Genomic DNA, 20,431 nt, shown 5'->3' on the forward strand with positions numbered 1-20,431 from the left:
CAGTTGAACACTTTCTCGGTGAAAATAAGTTATTTGATATCGATGATATATGAAGGACAAAGATGAAATACTTAGAAAAACATTCGGTTTTTGAAGGTTGTGTACGATTGAAACATCTGATTTCTCAAAGAGCTTGATGTGAAAGGGTGATAGCGAGGAGTAACATGAAGCAGCCTTAATAATAAGTTCTATATCGCATTATTTATAACGAAAATCATTATGAGATTTGTTGCCTTCTTTGGATTTATCTCTTCTCCTCAAAAATAGGAAAACTTAAATTCGAATTTTTTAGGTTTTAAAATTTTTAAATATTTAAATCTTGATATCTAATGTAATCATTAATAACAAAACTTCAAGCAAATATAATTTTTTTTCGAAGTTTATGGTTATTGAAGTCTATCAAAAAATTCTTTGATCCAATTAAACAAAAAGTTTTAGATTCGCACTCTGGTTTAAAATGTGGTTAAGGACGTTAAACATACAAAAGAAAGTTGTAACGGGAATCGAAACTTTTTGTCAATAATTATTTTATTTAATTCTCAGAAACCACCTTTTAATGGAATTATATATGTATATGTATATATATATATATATATATATATATATATATATATATATATATATATATATATATATATATATATATATATATATATATATATATATATATATATATATATATATATATATATATATATATATATATATATATACATATATATATATATATATATATATATATATATATATATATATATATATATATATATATATATATATATATATATATATATATATATATATATATATATATATATATATATATATATATATATATATATATATATATATATATATATATATATATATATATATATATATATATATATATATATATATATATATATATATATAATTTCTGTTTTATCAATGCTGGTACAATAAAGAGAAATGATCTGTTTGTTTAGAAAAAGTACAGATTTAAATATTATTTCGTCTTTTCCTCAACAGAAAAGTATGGTCAAAACTGCCTGAATATCGTAAAACTTACCGTGTTTCTGGCTCCATGTGACAGCAAAAAACTGGATAATTATTACCGAAACACTTTGGTTTTGATTTTGGTAAAATAAACAGTGATATACGGTTTTAAAATACATGACAAATTTTGGTAAATGTGATCAAATTTGGAAATTTTATCATGACTCCTTACAGCAGTGGATAAAGACCCTTCGGTTAAATTTACTTTTCAGTTTTGTATTTTGTCTACTAAATGTGTGGCAATAAGAATTATAATTTTTGGTAAAACAATTACCATATGAATGCTAAAATTACAAATAAAGGATTAAATAATGCATATTTTAGTTTTATTAACCAGTGTCATGGATTTTATTCTCCAGAAATGTCATTATCCAACAGTACGGTAACTTTACTAGAATTTTTTTCTCTGTGTAGTACTGAAATATTATGTTTCATCAATAGGTACTGTGAAACCACATCAACGAACTGAACTGCTAGAAAGCAATCATTTGCATTGGTTTGCATTTGTTTTTTAATTTACTTATGGCAGAAAATAGTGCTTATCGAGGACAGCACAAAACGAAAGTCAAAATATTTCCAACGTTTGTTTTTGCGTTTTTCCCGTCAGTCGTATTATTTAGTTAGGGTGTCTAATATTTCATATTATTTTATAACCGTCGTTGAACAGCCAACCCAATTTTTGGTTTACGCTACTAATGTTGTACTCCATAGCCTTGTAGTTTGGAACATAATCCAAAAGACAAGGAAACTCCTGGATCATGTACTGTGAGAAATTTGCCTTCGTGGAGGACTTTTTGATGGAACTAACCCTCATTTGCGTTACATTGAGGGTAAAACCACGAGCACCTCCCACGGTAAGCTTGACGGCAAGGGGACTCTAACCAATGATTCGCCTACCACTGAGGATATTTTACGTCGGCGCATTGGTCGGTGCATGCCAGATGCGGAATTTGTATTTACCTTGGCCATATGAAGAATGCAAATGGTTAAAATTAAAAAAAAAATCACTTTTCTTTATTTGAATCATTTTTTTAAAAGCTGCAACTTTAAAGATTATTTAAAACAGATTACTAACCATCAAAGGAAAAATAAGGTTTTGTCAGAAAATTTTTCAAACTTTTTAGGAAAGGAATTAGAATTAGGTTATTGGTTAATTTCATGACTGATTAGTAATTAACTTAAACAGTTACATCTTGCTCATTTAATAGAAAATTTCTAAATCAGGTTATGCTATTTTTTGAAATAGGTGTTTGGATAAGGCCACTCTTGAAATAAAGAGATTCGAACAAAGCCTTCTTTACTAAAAAGGAAGCATAAAAAATGAAATTGAATATTTAATTGCATATAAATTTAAATTACCCAAACATAAATTTTGGTATTTAACGTCAAAAAATTTAATAAGCAACTATTTTTCATTAATCAATTATTAATAGTAACGGAATGAACATGATATGAAACTTATATTACTGTGTAATTTATGATACTAAAACAAAAACAGCCCATGTAATAATTTCTTTTATTATTTCAAATAAAAGAATATTAATTTTTTTCACATGAATTGGCATTATGCCATCCAACAACATTTTTTTCAAATTTTTTATAACTACCTTCTATGCAGCATTTTTCTTGTACATCAAGTGAGAACCACATGATTCTCTTACAAAGTTGATTTCTTCTTAAGATTCGGTAACGTGCTTGTTTATTCAGTAAAAACATTATTTATAACTTTTCATGAGCTCAAATGAGCTAGTGTAAAGCAACTAAATGACACAACAGAGCTTACAGCTACCTAAACCTCGTTCATTGAAAAACTTGGCTTACAATAAGCATTTATCAAGTTTTAATAAGATTTTAGGAACGTTAGAAAAGTATAAAATAAGTACAAAATTAAATTATATACACATATGAATCACAAAATTACATAAATATTATATATAAGTTCATATTTGAGTTAAATTAATATTATTTGAAATATACATTAGTCTATCCTGAAAGCTTTATTTTCTAATTACTGTTTTATATTTTTAATTGCATGCTTGAAATTTAAAAAAACTGAACTTGCACTACAACCATATTTGCTTCAAATTTGCAGTTTAAACGAAAGGTCATAGAAAATACATCATGCTTGTCTCATAACTTTTTTATGCTTGACATTTTTGTGTATGACAGTATCGAAGAATCAAGAGCAACAGCATCAAGAGAATTAAAGAAACCATATTGATGCTGATTCATACCATATTGCTACCATATTAAGTTGGCGAAAATTTAATTAATTTTATTAAAATTATTTTCTAACATAAAATAAGTTTTTTAATGAACATCATACAAATGAGGGTGAATATATTCGTAGAAAGAAGATAAATAACATAGTAATACTCATGTAAGCTCCTAAGATAATAAAACGAATTTGCATCAGAAACTAATATGTACAATATAATAAAAAGTTAAATATACAATAATAGTAATAAAAACACGAAAATGAATAAATAAATTAATAATGCTATACAAAATACACACAACTTTTTCTTAATTTAAACTTAAATAGTTGATTTTATTATATTCAGAATAAATATTTTATACCTATATACAAGTTGCATACATATGCAATATAAATTGACTTTGATTTGTTTTGCTAATGAAATAAAACATGCCCACAGCACCAAAACAGCCGCATGTCTTCCAAACTAATTTATTTTGAGCATATTAAATTTTTACAAATGCCTACAATCAAACTCGTAAATTACTTATCTAGCAGAGTTTATAGATAATATATTGCACATTTATAAATATTATTTTTATTCAATTTAATTATTAATTATTTAAGATAATTCAATAGGGAAATAGAATGATATTTTAATATGTGAAATTACAACAGATAATATACAACTTGTTATAATTACACAATAGCAGCTTGTAATATTCAGAAGAAAATTGTTTGCTTTCCATATTTATTTATTTTTGTTTACTTCGTTTTTATACGTGATAAATCCAAACTTTTGAACTAACAATCTAGCAACATTTTAAGATATGTAATACACATTTATGAATATCATTTATCTAAATTTGTAACATTATCGCAAATAAGGCATTCAGTTGGGATTCAACTGGGATTAAACTGCTTTAAAACGTGAAATTGCATGTAAAAATACAATTAGAGTATCATAGAAACGCCATAATTGCTGCATATTTCTACACTGAGAAAAAAGCATGGTCAAAACTACCAGAATATGCTTCTGGCTGTTTGAGTACTTGAAAAAGCACTGCATTTTTTATTGAAGTACTTTGGTACTGATTTTGGTAAAATTAATACTACACTATAGTTTCATAATGTGTGATAGAATTTGGTAAGTTTATCGTGATATCTTTTATTCGCCATTTATAACCATTTATTCGGTTAAATTTTCTTTTCAGTTTTGTATTTTTTACTAAATGCGTGGTAATAAGAACTTTAATTTTCAAAACCAGAATTTTCGGTAAACCGTTACCATTTGAACGGAGAAAAATGCTAAACAAATGATTTTAATACGTATATTTCAATTTTATTAACCAGAACGATTTTTTTTTGCTAGAAATATTATTACTATATAATACGGTAATTTTACCAGAATTTTTTTCTTCGTGTAGAATCTTTATAAGAACTTGTTGCTTTTCGGCGATTATAGATTTAGAAATAAGTACTCACTCGGAAAAATATTTCTTTTTTAATCCAAAACTAAATACTAATAAATTCAGATGTTTTGTTTTGAAAAATGAAATTTTAACCGAATGAAATCGACTTTTCATACTATTTCTAATACTAATATTCTATTTCTATTCAAAATAATTTTTATATCCTATTCACTTCCAAATACATTCTACCTTTATAAGAATTTCTGGTAACTAGAAGGAATATTGCTTTAATCTGAAACACAATGTAACTTACTTTAATATTCAATTGTCCATCAGTTTTGGAATGAATAATAAAAGTTATCATCATTAAGAAATATTGTCAAAAATGTTTTTGCAGTTTAAGTAATTGATTACACACATTAATTTACACTATAATTTAAAATTTTCTGCTGTATTAAGTTCCGGCAAGAATTTACGATCGATACTCAATGATTGAAATGTAATTTGTTCTAGTATTTTATAAAATTTCCTAATCTACCTTTTTTAAAATAAAAAATAGATTGATGCTGTGATAATATAATGACAATAATTATTATTATTGAAATATGTCAATTATTATTGTAAATTTCTACCAGTGAAAGTTTTCAAACAATTATAGTAAACAGTATTTATAATTGATAATTTCGTAAATAAGTATCGTTCGTATAAGTAGCCCAGGACTTGAGAGTTTTTCATAATTGAGTAATTCATTTAGTACTAGTAAAAACATCAATATAAAAATAAAATAAATAGGAACAAAAATATATAAATTTAAAATTTTAGTTTTTTTTTCTAATTCCTTATTAAAATATCAGAGGTAATTTATTAGTAAATAAAAATTATTAAAAGTACTTTTAGGGAAGTTGAATTTTTCTGAAATGTGCCTATGTACAAAATAGTAACTATAACGTAATAATGTAAGCACAGATTTAAGGAAATTATAAATGTTGTAGAAAATGATATGTATACTAGTAATAATATATGTATACTAATAATAATAATACGAAGCAAAAAATTATAAATAGTTAACAAATATGAAGCTCATAACTATCAATAATACTAATGAGCTATATAGTTCTATATACAAATGACTCTAGATGTTTGATTCCTTAAAGAAGCCATATTTTGCAGTGAACGAGGTACGAAAAAAATAAATCCAGCTCATGTTGCTCATACCAAAGCCACTCCCTCAAAAAGGTCTAAAAGGAAAAAAAGAACAGAACTCAAAAAATGAATTTTTCTTTTTTAAAACAGGGATGATAAGGATAAGACTCGCTGAAAGTTTTTAATTCATTTCGTTACTTAGGAAAAAATAAAGCATGGTGCTTTACCTTTCCCCGAAGATGGACGAACTTTTCAAATCAGCTTCTTGGAACTCAGGGGGTGCTTCACGTTTACCGAATCTTATAAAGGTATCGTTTACATTCTCTTTCTTAGCTTTCTGAAAAGCTCTGATGCAGTTGGGATCACTGAGGAGAGCTTTCATCAGTTCCCGGGTGTTCGAAACTCTGCAGCCGTTGTGGTTAAGGATGAAATGTTGTGCACTGACTTTAAAACCATCGTCTCCCACATTGTCTGACAATTCGATGTCGCCCATTTTTGGTTGATCCATTGAGGAAGAGACTGCCTGAAGGTCCCTGGCATTCCGGTTTTCTGATGGAGATCCCCGTCCGAAACGAATGAAAGTTGAGTCAACAGCCTTTTTTCTCTGACCTTGGGTAATCTCTAAAAGAAAAATTATTAGCAGTTATATTTCGTCCCATATTTTAATGTAGAATACAAATTTGCAATTAATTAGCTGAATGGATCAATGTAAAGATAATTTTATTTTCTTGTTTGCTAAAGCGTATCTTCTATTATTTGCTGTTTTTTTCCGGTGAGGCTTATAACTAATCAGGTATACATCTGGTATTTATCATAATCTGCGTTAGAAGTGCAACTTACCAAACGAAAGATTAACTGTATGCACCGAAGAGCCATTACATTATGACCACTCTCCATCTATAACAATGGGCTCGCTCAGGTTTTCATGGTTTCTCGCCCAGGAACAATATTTTCATGGGGCACATTAGGACCCAAAATCCTCATAGAACAATCCCTGACGTCTGTAAGCTACTTGAACATAGTTACTGACCAGGTTCACCCATTCATGGCAACAGTTTTTCCTGCGGGGGATGGTGTTTACCAACAGGATAATGCTTCATGTCATAAGGATCGAATCGTCATGGATAGGTTCGAGGAACATTCCAGTGACTTTCAAGTCATGTCTTGGCCCCCAAATTCACCTGACCTTAATCCAATAGAGCATTTGTGGTCCTACTTGGAAAACCAAATTCGTACTGCCACGCTACCCCCTCGCAAGGTGAGGGAATTGCAGGACGAGTTGGTGAGCGCTTGGTACCAGATACCTCAGACTACCTATCAGCACCTTGTGGAATCAATACCACTGCGGATGCTAGCAGTTTTGAGGGCTAAAGGTGGTCCTACATGTTATTAGCAGGGTGGTCATAATGTAATGGCTCTTCGGTGTATATAGTATCATTTAACGTATGATCTACAAAATTTACCATAATTTGTCCATGACTTAAAAGATAAATTTTTTATTTCATTAGTTCTTGTTAAGTTTTCACTCATTAAATTTGTAAAAATGCGCTTTAAAAGAGTAAGTATCAATCTAAGAAGCACATATACCTTTTAAAAAAGAATTCAGTAACTTTATCCCCATACATTGATAAATTATTAACGTTAATTTTACTAGTAAGAATTTGACATACGAAACATAAGATAAATAATTCGTAAGAATGTGCAAAAAACTTATTTTTTTAAGGATTAGAACTGCGAGTTAAAAAATGACTAACATTTTAAATTATTTAAATGCTATTGAAAACTCTTTCTTATGGATGTAGTGTCAGAAATGGAGGTCGGCGAAAGTTTGCAATTTGCAGAGAAAGCAGACTGTTTGGTTTTCTGACGCAGACAGGTCTCCGGTGTCCCATCTGCGTTAAAAGGGCAAAATAAACTAATAGGTCCATAATGTTTTCGAACGTATATGCACCAAATTTAATGCGAATCGGTTCATAATTGTGGATTTGTATAAGGTACATACGTATACACATATACATAAACATATCTGATTTACTTATATAGACAACATTTTTAGGCTGATAAAAAAAGCCTTTTTAAAATTTTGAACAAGCTATTTAATCATAATGTATATTTTTATGGAATATATTTGTTTTTGAATGTATTTCATTCTAAAATATCAGACATTGGCTCTTCATTTGCTCTATTAAATGTTTTGTTTTATTTTATTATTCTTTGTAATCTGTTATGATTTTTTGTTAGCCTTATAGTTTGTTTTATCATCTGTAATATTTTATCATTATTTTTATTATAAGTTAGATACCTGGATTTAGACAAAATTATTTTTATTTTCTACTTAAAAAACAAAGTTTTATTCTGTTAAGAATTTACATGAGTGCGTTAGAAATCTGTGCTTTTTATGGCGTTGTTTCTTAAAATTTATTCTAAAGCTCATGTTTTTATCGAAGCGTCTGATAAAATTATTATTGCACACTTAGTATAATAATAGAAAGAGATTAAGATGTTCTTATTAATTAGAAAAAGTTATACCAATTATATAGGAAGAACTACTCTGAAATTCAATTGAGTTTTTAATTATTGAAATCTTACCATTTTATTAAAAGATTTTATTGTATAACCAATCTGCGTTAAGAAAAAAAATCAATTTTGATTTATTCGATTATCTGTTTTATCTGGTATTAAATCACTTGAGTGTGCTAAATAATTAACTGTAAGTGAAAAAATGTTTAATTGGAAAAAAGGACAAGAAAAATTATTTATTTATATCTTTCATAAATAGAAAGGTAACTGCGTTCAAATTATTATTTAAACATTTTGTTCTTGATTTAAACATTAGACGTATTTAAAGAATTCTACAAATTGTATTTCAAAATATAAGAAAGTAAAATCAGAAAAAGTATCCTGCATTTAGGATAGTACTGAGGTAGTACAGTAATCAAGATTATTAAATACGGAAGTTCTGAATATTATAATCTTAAACAAAACTCTGAAGCATCTGTGTACAATTTATTTGTTGAAATGCATTCATTTGTTTCAATTACAAAACTGGGACACGCAAAATTATGTTCGCCTACCTCACAATTTTTATGATGAGTTAAAAATAATTATACCATGGTTATTTATAGACAATTTTAGGACTCAAAAGAATGTGTTAAACATTGCAAAATATTCAATGGCCTTTGGGTTAAAATAATGCATTGCTACGATGAACTCAAAATATCAATAAAGAAAAGTTTTTTAAACACCATTTATGCTCACACTGACCGAAATTTTTTTTTACTCACTATCGTCTTCACATAACTTTCTGATGAGTATTATATTGTTTTTTGGTCGAATTCATCCTTTCATGCTGTTAAAATATAAGGTATCTGTCCTGCACAAAGCAAACTGCTTTTTTTTCTTTTTCTTAACTGCATCTGTACATATTTCAAAAACTTTTTTCAGGAAAATTAAAAACTTTTTAAAACGATTTTTAATGCCAAAGTTATTAGTGATTGTATAGCTAAATCTGCTTTTTAAATAAAACACATTCTAAAATTAAGTTAAGGTAATTAAAATGCTTAATGAAGAAATGAATTGCTCTGTCAGCGCTCTTAAAAAAAGGAAGGGACTTAATAAAAGAATATTTCTAATTGGTAAATTCAAAAACTTCCTTTAAGAAAAGAAGCATATTTTAAATCAAAAACAAATTTAAATGTTTTTTTTCTGTTTTAAAGTCTGTAGGCTATTTAATTAAATACATTTAATTTGCTAATACTCTGAAAAACTAATATATCAAACAAGTGAAAAGCTTTTTATTTACTGATTTACTCTCTATTTATTTAATAAATTTATAGGCATCGAAAGTTTGTTTACTTAATTTTTAAATATAAAAATGTTCGTTTTTATTAAATTTAAATCACAAATAAAAATTTAAAATTGTCGGTAACATTGTAAATAGCTTTTATTTTAAAAATAAGTGATTTCGAATGCAAATATTAAATAGAAACAATATTATACATTGAATACTTTTCTTCAAACTTTTCCTATCTTTTATACTTTCTCTTACCTTTTTTTAGTTAGGCAGAAAAGTTTGAATTATATGTGTTCAATTGACATTTTTAGTGCATGACTTTAAATTACATTCAGCTATTTTACAAGATTATTTTAATATTAAATGTAGTAAATTTTGATGGCTGCTACTTTTTTTAAAAAAAGGCAAATAAATTTTATTTAATAAGTTTTTTAACGTAGTAAAAGGTTTCTTTTTAATAATAACAGAACATTTGAAACAGAACTCTTTAAAACAGGATATGTGATAACAAAAATTAGAACAAAAATTTTATTGCTTTTTTTATTGCGGTTTAATTGCCGGTATTAAAATTTGGCAAAAATTATATCCTTTAAATATTTTGAAATTATTAATCAAAGGAAAAAAAAACACTGTTTTATTTTGTAATATTTCAATGAGATTAAAATGTTAAAGTTCATATGTTTGTGCTTTAATTTTGAAGAAATGCTATTTAAATGTAAAGTTAAATTGGGTTAGAGAATTAATACTTAAAAATTATCATTTAAGAGTTTCTTCTTCAATTTATCTTATAACTAATGTGATGACAAACTATTTAATATTTTTTGATGAAACTGATTCTTATAATTTAAATTATAAAGAACAAAATTTGTGTATTTTTAATTTAAGAAAGCGATAAGTAATTGCAAAATTCTACTCAGGATAGGCTGAAATATTGATTTTGTTATGAAAAGAAGAACAATTAAATTGATTTCAAAATATTTGTCAAAAATTTTAATATTTTTGCAACCCACTGTTTAATGACAATTAGATGTGGATACAAAAGTCCAAAATAAACACAAACATAATTAAGACTCAATTCAGTTTTTTAATGTTGCTTAATGGATTAAAATATATGTTTTTTGTTTACAATGGTTAAATATAATCTTTAAAATTGAACTATCAAATTGAATATGTTTTTGATTGTTTTTGTCATGTTCGTCATCTGTAATGAATTGCATTAATTCATGGTTCGTTTGTCTGTTTCAAAAACTGACAAGCTCCCCTGGTGGGAGGAAAATGAAGTCTTTTTATAACTTTACACTCAATCATTTTAATTTTTGGAAGATGACCTGATTTCTAATTTCCTCTAATTTAAAAACTTGTGCATGCATATACATTTTAAATTTTTAAAGGAAAATATATAAAAAGCTGCTGTATTGAGCAAGCAATAAAATTAAAGTTTAGATATTATACCTTATTTTTGAAAGAATTTTTAAGTTCTAATTTTTTATTTCGTTTTTATTATTTCGAATACTAATTTTATTCACTCATTCCAAAATCAGCGAGTACACATGAGAGGACTAGACAAGCATTAAGTTTTTGAAATCTCAGAAAAACTCTTATCATTATTTAAATCAAATATTTCTCTAGGAAGTTTTTATGTTAGCTTAAGTTCAGGTATTTCAAATGAATAGAATTACATTTTCGTGTAATCTCATTAGCAAAAAACATTAAGGATGTTTCTTTCTATCTCAACTTTCTGCTTTTAAGATTTATATGAAAAAATTAAAAAGCAGCAAAAAGGACCATCTTAAAGTTGTAAAGATTTATTATATGAAATGCTTTAAAACCCACTTAAATCATTAGAAACACACTAAGCATAGAGGAGTTACATCTTGAAATTATTAAATACTTCAGAAAATTCTTATGATGAATGCATTTTGTTTAGAAGTACCATGAAAAATTAAACTCTAGTGCCTACAGTAATTATTAAATACAAATAATAATTGCTCATAATGAAATTTTACTGTGCTCGTTCATTAAAAAATAATGAGACCTAACTCTCATTTGTAGGTGTATAAACGTACATTATTCTGAAAAGAGAAAATCTTGAGCTGAGCATACGTCTTTTTATCAACCCTATTAACTTAATAACCTATTAACCTATGATGATCATTCATTTAAAAGCAATATGGCCATCGTTTGCTCAGCACGTTTAAGTTCTAACTCACTTTTTATTAAAGTATTTCCCACGGGATCATTTTTAGATGTTTGTTACTAAGTTTATTCTACATGCACTCATCATGTTTAATTCTAACTCTAAAAGCACATTGTAATTATAAATTTACTTCAGTCAGAATAACAACCAACCCTTAAAATTTATATATATATATATATATATATATATATATATATATATATATATATATATATATATATATATATATATATATATATATATATATATATATATATATATATATATATATATATATATATATATATATATATATATATATATATATATATATATACATATATATATATATACTGGCGGCCAAAAGTGTGGGCACTTTTTGAAAGTTTCATGTCTTTCAACTTTGTGTGCTTGTAGAATATATTAATTTTCACTTAAATACAAAAATTTATACATCAAATTGGAGGTAATTTAATGCAGAATTTAATAATGAATACAATATTACAATATCTGTATTACAAAAAAAGTTATGCAACTAATAGTAAGATCTATCTTAGATTTGCATTTTTTTAAAGTGATACTTACACAATCAATACTTAGTAGGAAATCCCTTATTTTTTAAGACAGCTTCCCAGCTTCTTTTCATTGAGTGAACGACTGTTTGAAGTTCATCTTTCGTAATCACATGGTGCCAAGAATCAATTATAGCTTCAATAAGTTGTCTTTTATTGGATGGACGTTTTTTTCGTGCAAGAATTTTCAAACGGCGCCACAAATTTTCAATTGGATGGACATTAGGACTGTTTCTTGGCCATGGTAATATATCTATAACTTTATTTTGAAACCATGCTTTGCATACTTTTGCTGTGTGGCATGGAGATGAATCCTGCTGAAAAATAAATGGTGCGTTGTTGGGGAAGAGATCCCGGATGGAAGGTATAAATTTCGGTTTCAAGACAGTTTCGATGTATTTTTTGGCATTCAGGATGCCATCAATCACTTGAATTCGATCCATACCATCTGCAGACATACATGCCCAAATCATGACATTTGGTGAGTTTTTTGTAGTTGCCTCAATGCAATCAGGATGAAGTGCTTCACCTACTCTTCGTCTCACGTATTTTCTACCATCACTACCGAAGAGCGATATTTTACTCTCATCGCTCCAGATTACTTGCTTCCATTGATTTTCTGACCATTTAATGTGTTCTTTTGCCTACTTAACTCGTTTTTCGCTTTGCTTTTGATTTAAATATGGTTTTTTCCTTGGAATTCTAGCTTGTAGTCCAAATTCTGATAACCCTCTTCTTATAGTTTTGAACTTACTGCAATACCCGCTGCATTCATTTCACATCTAATGGCATCTGATGAAGTTTTTCTATCTTGAAGGCATAGCCGTTTAATTTTTCTATCGGCGGTAGCACTTGTGCATTTTTTTCGGCCTGATTTGGCTTCATTTTCCACTGATTTCGTTCTTTCATAACGTAAACAGAACTTTCGTACACCAGAACAAGTCACTGAACCACCAACTTGTCTTGCAATTTCAGCAAAAGAGAGGCCATTTTCTCTCAATATGACAATTCGGCTTCTTTTGGTAGATGTCCAATTAGTTCTTCTTGTTGATGACATTGTTTAAAATTAGTTTAATTAGAAGAAAGGACTTTAAAATTAAAAAACAGCAATACTCTATTTAATTGTACTAGTATGCATCATTCCGCAAAATATTTCCACAACAATAACTCTTTTGCCATCCAAATAACCTAAACTATAGTTACAGACATTTGATTGGTCCTAAGAACAATGTTTGTGATTGGCTAGTACGCTTTTATTACAAAACACGTCTTTATTCAAAACGATTTATGTTTGTTCTACTAAAATAGGCATAACTTTTTTTGTAATACAGATATTTTAATTCTGTTTCTGTTATTAAATTTCACATTAAATTATCTTCAATTTAATATGTAAACTTTTGCATTCAAGTGAAAATTAATATATTTTACAAGCACACAAAGTTGAAAAACATGAAACTTTCCAAAAGTGTCCACACTTTTGGCCACCACTGTACATATATATATATATATATATATATATATATATATATATATATATATATATATATATATATATATATATATATATATATATATATATATATATATATATATATATATATATATATATATATATATATATATATATATATATATATATATATATATATATATATATATATATATTTATATATATATATATATATTATTTTAATTCAGATATTTTTCTTGTTTTACTTAATAAGAAAGAATAATTTTTTGTTAAAGTTATTTTTCCGTAGATTTTTTATTTAATATATTTTCTCTCTGACTTGTTATGTCCAAACTCATGCTTAAATATTTCTATTTTATTGGTTTTCGCCTTTATTTGTCATTGAAAAACTTTTGAATTTACATTTTAACATTTCCATACTTTCATTTCTAGACATTTCAACTAGAGTTTCACTATTATTTTGAAATTGTAAATCGCTGGAGCATTTTCTATTCAAATGAAAAGTAATCGATAATGCAAACATCAATGATGCTGTTTTAGGGGGACATTCTAAATTTGTTTTCCAAAATTTGTTCTACAAATGTCTTAAGAATAGACTTTCCATGAAATATAAATTTTAAGATTTCTTGATTTAAATAATAAAAAGAAAGAGTTTTCAGAAAGAAAACAAACGTTTTTTCAGAGATTAGCAACGAATTAACTTTTTTTTATATTTCAAATGTATTAATTTAATTTTATGATTTGTGCGTGATTCTCATTTTTGAATGAATTAAAATAATTTCTAAATCTTTCACCAGAAATGTTCTTTTAAGTATGCACATTCCCTTTTTAAATGTTTAAAACTGCTTTTAAACCAAAAAATAAAATAATAATAAATAATTATTAAGTAAAAAAAGCAGTAAAATGTGGTTCCGTTTTAAGAAAAGTATGTTTCTAATAAAACATAAGTATACTTTTTAAATATTAGGACGTTTGAATAGAACTATTCCATTTCAAAAGAATATTTTTTTAAAAATATTATTATGAAATTCTGCGAGTGAAAGCAAAAAAAACTCAGGTATTGTTTGTACATTTTGAAAACATTCTTCAGAAAAATAACAGTCACATTCAATAATATTCAGTGTTTAAAATCAATGCACAATATACTGAATGCTTTTCCTTTCAGAATTCCCAGCATTTTTATTTGCGATGGGAAAAAGTAAGCAATAATCAATATATTTTAAAGAACTTATTTAAATGATCCATTGAGAAAATAAGGATAAATTTTGGAAAATTAATTTTATATGCAATTCTTAATGTTTTGAAAGTTAGACGGCTGTAGTTTTAAACATCTTTAAGAATTAATTGAGAAAGAAAATTTTTAGTCAGTTTTATTGAAAGTTTTTTTATCCAAAACCGTGATTAACCTTAGGCCTTAAAGTATGTTCTAAAAAATAAACCTACAGATTTAACAAAACTTCAGCCCAACTGGATGCAATTTAAGGCTTAAAAAATTAGTATAACATTGTTTAAAATAAGTGTATTATATCTAAATTTAGACTGTTAAATATTAAAAATATCCTTTGTATATTGACTTAGAATTTATATCTCGCAGTCTATTTTGTATTGAACCGTATTGTAAGTACCATTTTGTGTACACACTTACACTTTCAATATTTAATTTTTTTTTTAATCAAAAGCATGTGAAATACATTTTTCACACATTGTTGAAACTGCTTCACAGCTTCATAACGCGTGAAATAGAAAAAATGCGATGCAAATTATTTGGACAGGTGAAGAACACAAAACGAATCACCTTGAATAACTTTTGATCTAATTGGATTTTCTAATTAGATCATTCCAACTGAATCTGATTCTAGTTACACCTACTCGAAATTAAACTAAATGGTTCACAGGGGTTGCCTTAAATATACTAATTAATTTGAGGTGATGATAAATTAAATTACGAAATCAAAGCAAAAACCTATTTTCTCATTATAAACATATACTTTCTCTGGTCCATACCATTTTTTTGCAGCTTATTTAGGTATGGAATATCATATATAAGAATAGAATGCCACATATAGGTGTGGAATACCCTTGGGCTACATTTAGGTATGGAATAAACATACCTAAATATGGTCCAAATAGTATGGCCGCGAGAGTGATTCAAAGTTTGGACTCCTTAATGTTGGTTTTATTTTTTGCATATTTTGCTATATCTCAAAAACTTTTTGAGCGAATTAAAAACTTTTTGCCCTCAATTTTACAATTTTTACAATTCGCTTATCCGAAAATGATTCCATTTAATAGCCATTTATTTCTTATAATTTTACTGAATAATAGTCGAAAAACATTTGAATTGTGAGGTATACAATTTTTACACTATTTTAAAGAATGTAATTTTAAATGCAAAATACAAAATTTTAGGGAAATCTGTCAAAAATTTCCTCTTAAATCAAATTTTAAACTTGTGACTTTTCTAAATTCAATTTCTCTGAAAGTATTCGCCCGATTTCCCTCAGATTTTGCATTTTGCCATTCAAATTCAAAATTACAATCTTTAAAATTATGTAAAAAAATTTATACTTTATAATTAAAAAATTTTTCGACAATTGTCAATTAAAAAAAGAAAAAAATAATTCTTAAAAAAGGCTTTTTATGTACAATTACCTTTGATTAAACAAATGTCATAATTATGTGCAAAAGTTTTTTTTAAACTATCTTAATTTTGTTTTCAGTGAACACCTATTTAACACTCGTTATTCAGGTATCAATCAGTAGGGCAGATTTGTGAACCAATTTTTCAGGAGCATCATATTAGGTGGGCCAACGTTGCTCCCACAGTAAGGACCAATATTACAGAGAATGAAAGGACATCCACGCCTTCTCCGGGATTTGAACCTAAGACCTTTCTCAAGTATGGTCAGCTCCCTGACCCCTACACAGTATAGCCGGCGAAAACTTAAAAATTTCTCGTGATTCAGCGAAATACGCAGAAAGTAAATTTTACATTAAAGGATCAAAGTTTGAACCTCTCTCTTGATCAATCTTTTGGGACAATATTTCTCAGATTGGGAGTATTATTTTGAGGATAAGAAATCCAAATATGTTAGTAAAAAGGTTTATTCAGAGAAGGTAATTTACTAAGAGAAAGTACAGTTTTGTATCCGATTTTTTAAAATATCGTCTGCACTAAGTAATTAACTCATTAGTGGCTACCCCCGTGAGTTTCAGTCCTAGTGCATAAAAATCAGATAGTTGGATCTGGAGTAATTCAGGGTGATTCGTTTTTTCTCTTTCGTGCCCAGTGCAAAAATTCGAATTGACTCAATTGAAACAATATTAGATCTAAAATTTTGCACGAGCCAATAAAAATCTCTGCTCAAATTGTGTTTGTTGGGTGGATCGTGTCTCTTTATTCAACAATTTCTTGCAATTTAAAATCTTATAGCATTAAAATATAATGATGCATGGCTAAAATAACTCCTGATACTTACAAAACAAATTGATTAGTAAAATGGAAGAAAACGCAATGAGTAGTATTACTAAATGGAAAAAAACTTATTCCAATATTTTACAATAATAATTTAATCTGTGAATATTTAATCTGTGAATATTGTGTAGATTTATTCAACGATTTGTTTAATCTAAAATATTTCTAAGCTCTGAATTTTGAAGCTGAAAATTACCAGATGCGGCATATTATTTTTTCACGTTTCCTTTGATCTGTAGCTCTGTTTTAATTTGAATATTTTGTTTCAATAATTTACGCGATATTTCAATTTTATTTAGTTATCGTTATCAATTTTTAGCAATTTTGTCAACTATCGAAATTTCATTGTTAATTATCATCAGCATCTTATCAACATCAGCATCCATACCATATTATCAGCATCCATATCAACAGTTATATCGTTATTTTTCATCCAAATAAGGGAGACATAATAAGTTTTTAAGAAAAAATAAAATTTGAAGTCAAAATGTTTAATTCTCTGACCTTAAAAATATATGTCGGTTTCTGTTTGACAGAAATAAATTAAAAACGTCTCAGAAAATGTTTTAACGCTCTAAATATCTGATGTTGTATGAAAAAAACAAAACTTCCGAGTGAAATTCACGCGCTAAATTAACGCAGCTAGCATGAAAAACCTTAATATAAGTAGCACAAAGTAACATGAAAGATTCTATGTTTAATTATTAAAAATAATTTAATTTTGAGAAATTTTAGCTTTACACAGTGTCTTATTTACAGTTATGTATAGTTGTAACAGCATATTTATGAGTTGAAGAAGACAACACATATTTGAAGGTACTTTACCTTTTAAAAAATTCCACACATTATATTGTTTTTAAAATGTTAAACTACTGTAATTTTGCAGAATAATTTTAAAATATTAAAATAATTTAACATTTTAGTTGTGGTCACATGTATCAAATTATTTCTGTTATATATTTAATAAATAAAACAGCTGAAGAATATACTTTTTTAATTGCTAGATATTTAACCAATATCTTACAATAACTATAGATGACTGTTTTTAGTAAATCACATTTCTTTTATGAAAAAGCTCTATTTTAAATTAGATAAGATTTGTTATTTATACTAAAAATGTGTTAACCATTAAAACATTTTAAAAATAATTCTTAAGAAATTATCTAATCGAACTCAAAATGTTACTCACTTTATTTCCGGATATTCTTAAATATTTGATAACGGAAGTATCATAAATCATCTTTCTGATAAATAATTATTACCTATACATTATACACTTAAACAGTTCAAGCAACATAAATCACTTATCTAATCTTTTCAAATCAACCCAAATATGCTAAGTAGAATGATTTCATAAATATTTGAAAAGCTTTATTTGATGTCTAAAAGACTTCTAAAATCTTATAGATTAATTACAAAGGCTCCCATGTACATTGGCAAATATCTATTTCAATACACGTAATTCTAAATCGTGATGGAAAATTGAAGGCATTAATCTTTATATGTTGTTTCATCAATTTAAACTTGAAATGTGATTAAAATCTTCGGAAGGGAAGTTACGCTAATGGTGGAATTTGTTAGTAATATTTTAGGGTTAAAAGCTTTCTTAAATTACTATGCATTCTTTGATAAAAAAAAATGTGTTTTTTAAGCGTTTAGTTTCAAAACCATTTTAATAAATTCTTGAAATTTCACAGAACATATAAATACGTTGTATTTATGACTTAAAAATTCTAAACATTTTAGAATTATATATTTTAATTATTATTTTTTAATAACATTTTAATAAATTTTATTTTTTTCAAATTTTGGTCAAAAGGTACGTTTGAGTTTGATATAATATCTTTCTTGGTAGGTTATTAACGTTGTGTTACATAAAAATGAGATAGAATGGTTAGAGATAAAGTTATAGTTATACATTTCATAAAATGTAACTTTTTTGTAGGATCATCCTAATCATATTAAAATCAACTTGATTATTGAATAGAACAAATGTATTTGGATAATATAATTTAATCCTTGCACAATGAAAAAGTTGCTGAGTTGAAAAGTATAAATGAGAAATAAATGTCAACTAACTAGACTCAGAATTAAACAAAGAGGGTACTTGCAAAAACAGTTTAGTATTAGAAACATTTAAGGGGAATTATTTGTGCTTCTTAATTCAATGACTTTTGTAATGGACTTAGAAACAGGCCTTTCGAATACTCACAGGCAAGCAAAACTGTCTTTGAGTAATTTAGAATTTTAAATTCATTGTAATGAAATACGTTTTGATTCTTACCTCTTGGAGCATCTAGAAACCCAAAGGGAGATAAGATTGCTTCTCTGTATGGGTAGAAAGGTCTTTTTGCCAGTTTCATTTCATAAGCATCGCCAAAAGCACCATCTTCTTGGATCGGCAAAAGATGTACCACGTCCATGAAAACAAGGAAAGACACAAGTTGTATTATAAAATTCATGATGCTTTCGTGTAATTTTTCTTTTGTATCCGAATAACTCTTCCTTATTAGTGATCTTCCTTGTCTACTTAGAGTCTTCGTCTTACAGAAGTTCTAGAATTTCTAAAAAAGAGGAAAAATGTATGAGTTCTTATAAAATATATTATGAAACGTAATAGTATTTGCTTTTAAAATTAGTTAACAAATTTAAAATTATCATTGCTCTATGATAAACTACTGTTCATATTGCATTTCCCCATTGCTGTTGTTACATAAATTACACTTCGAATTAAATGATTTCAGCAAATTTCAATGAGAAATTACTTAGTTTATATTGCTAACCAAGGTTTCTTGTGTAAATACCAAAATCTCAATTCCCCTGTTCCATGCTAAATTATTACACACCTAGACATTTTTTTGTTTAAGTTCCTATTGGCTATGCCAAATGAATTAAAAAAACTATTGTAAAAATCAATAGTATTCTCTATTTGGTACCAAAAAATTCTTTAAAGACTTTAAAAGTTAAAAATTTTAGTTATTCAAATTTTGCTTTTTATTAACATGATCAATTACAGTGATACAATTTTGAGTAAAGTACTAAACTTCATAGTTTTCGTAATGAAAGACCCTTTTTTTATACATAATACTTTAATAGATTATACTATAGAATACTACACAAAAATGCACCAGATATCATTTTTAAAGATAAATTA

General features: G+C 26.8%; 1 protein-coding gene across 3 annotated transcripts in view; it reads right to left on the reverse strand.

Moving 5' to 3' along the window:
• Nucleotides 1-2,537: 2,537 nt before the first annotated feature.
• LOC107453590 (uncharacterized) overlaps nt 2,538-20,431 on the reverse strand; it is an 87,372-nt gene continuing 69,478 nt past the window's right edge. For all 3 annotated transcript variants that reach the window (XM_016070466.4, XM_016070465.4, XM_016070467.4), the window contains exons 2-4: nt 19,562-19,841; nt 6,018-6,411; nt 2,538-5,885 (exon numbers count right to left, since the gene is read on the reverse strand). In XM_016070466.4, coding sequence (XP_015925952.1) covers nt 5,876-5,885; nt 6,018-6,411; nt 19,562-19,739 — 582 coding nt within the window. In that variant the 5' untranslated portion in view covers nt 19,740-19,841 and the 3' untranslated portion in view covers nt 2,538-5,875. The remainder of the gene's footprint in view (nt 5,886-6,017; nt 6,412-19,561; nt 19,842-20,431) is intronic.

This window comes from Parasteatoda tepidariorum, chromosome 1 (genome assembly GCF_982258835.1).
Source record: "Parasteatoda tepidariorum strain Cologne lab strain chromosome 1, Ptep-v5.0, whole genome shotgun sequence".
NCBI lineage: Eukaryota > Metazoa > Arthropoda > Arachnida > Araneae > Theridiidae > Parasteatoda > Parasteatoda tepidariorum.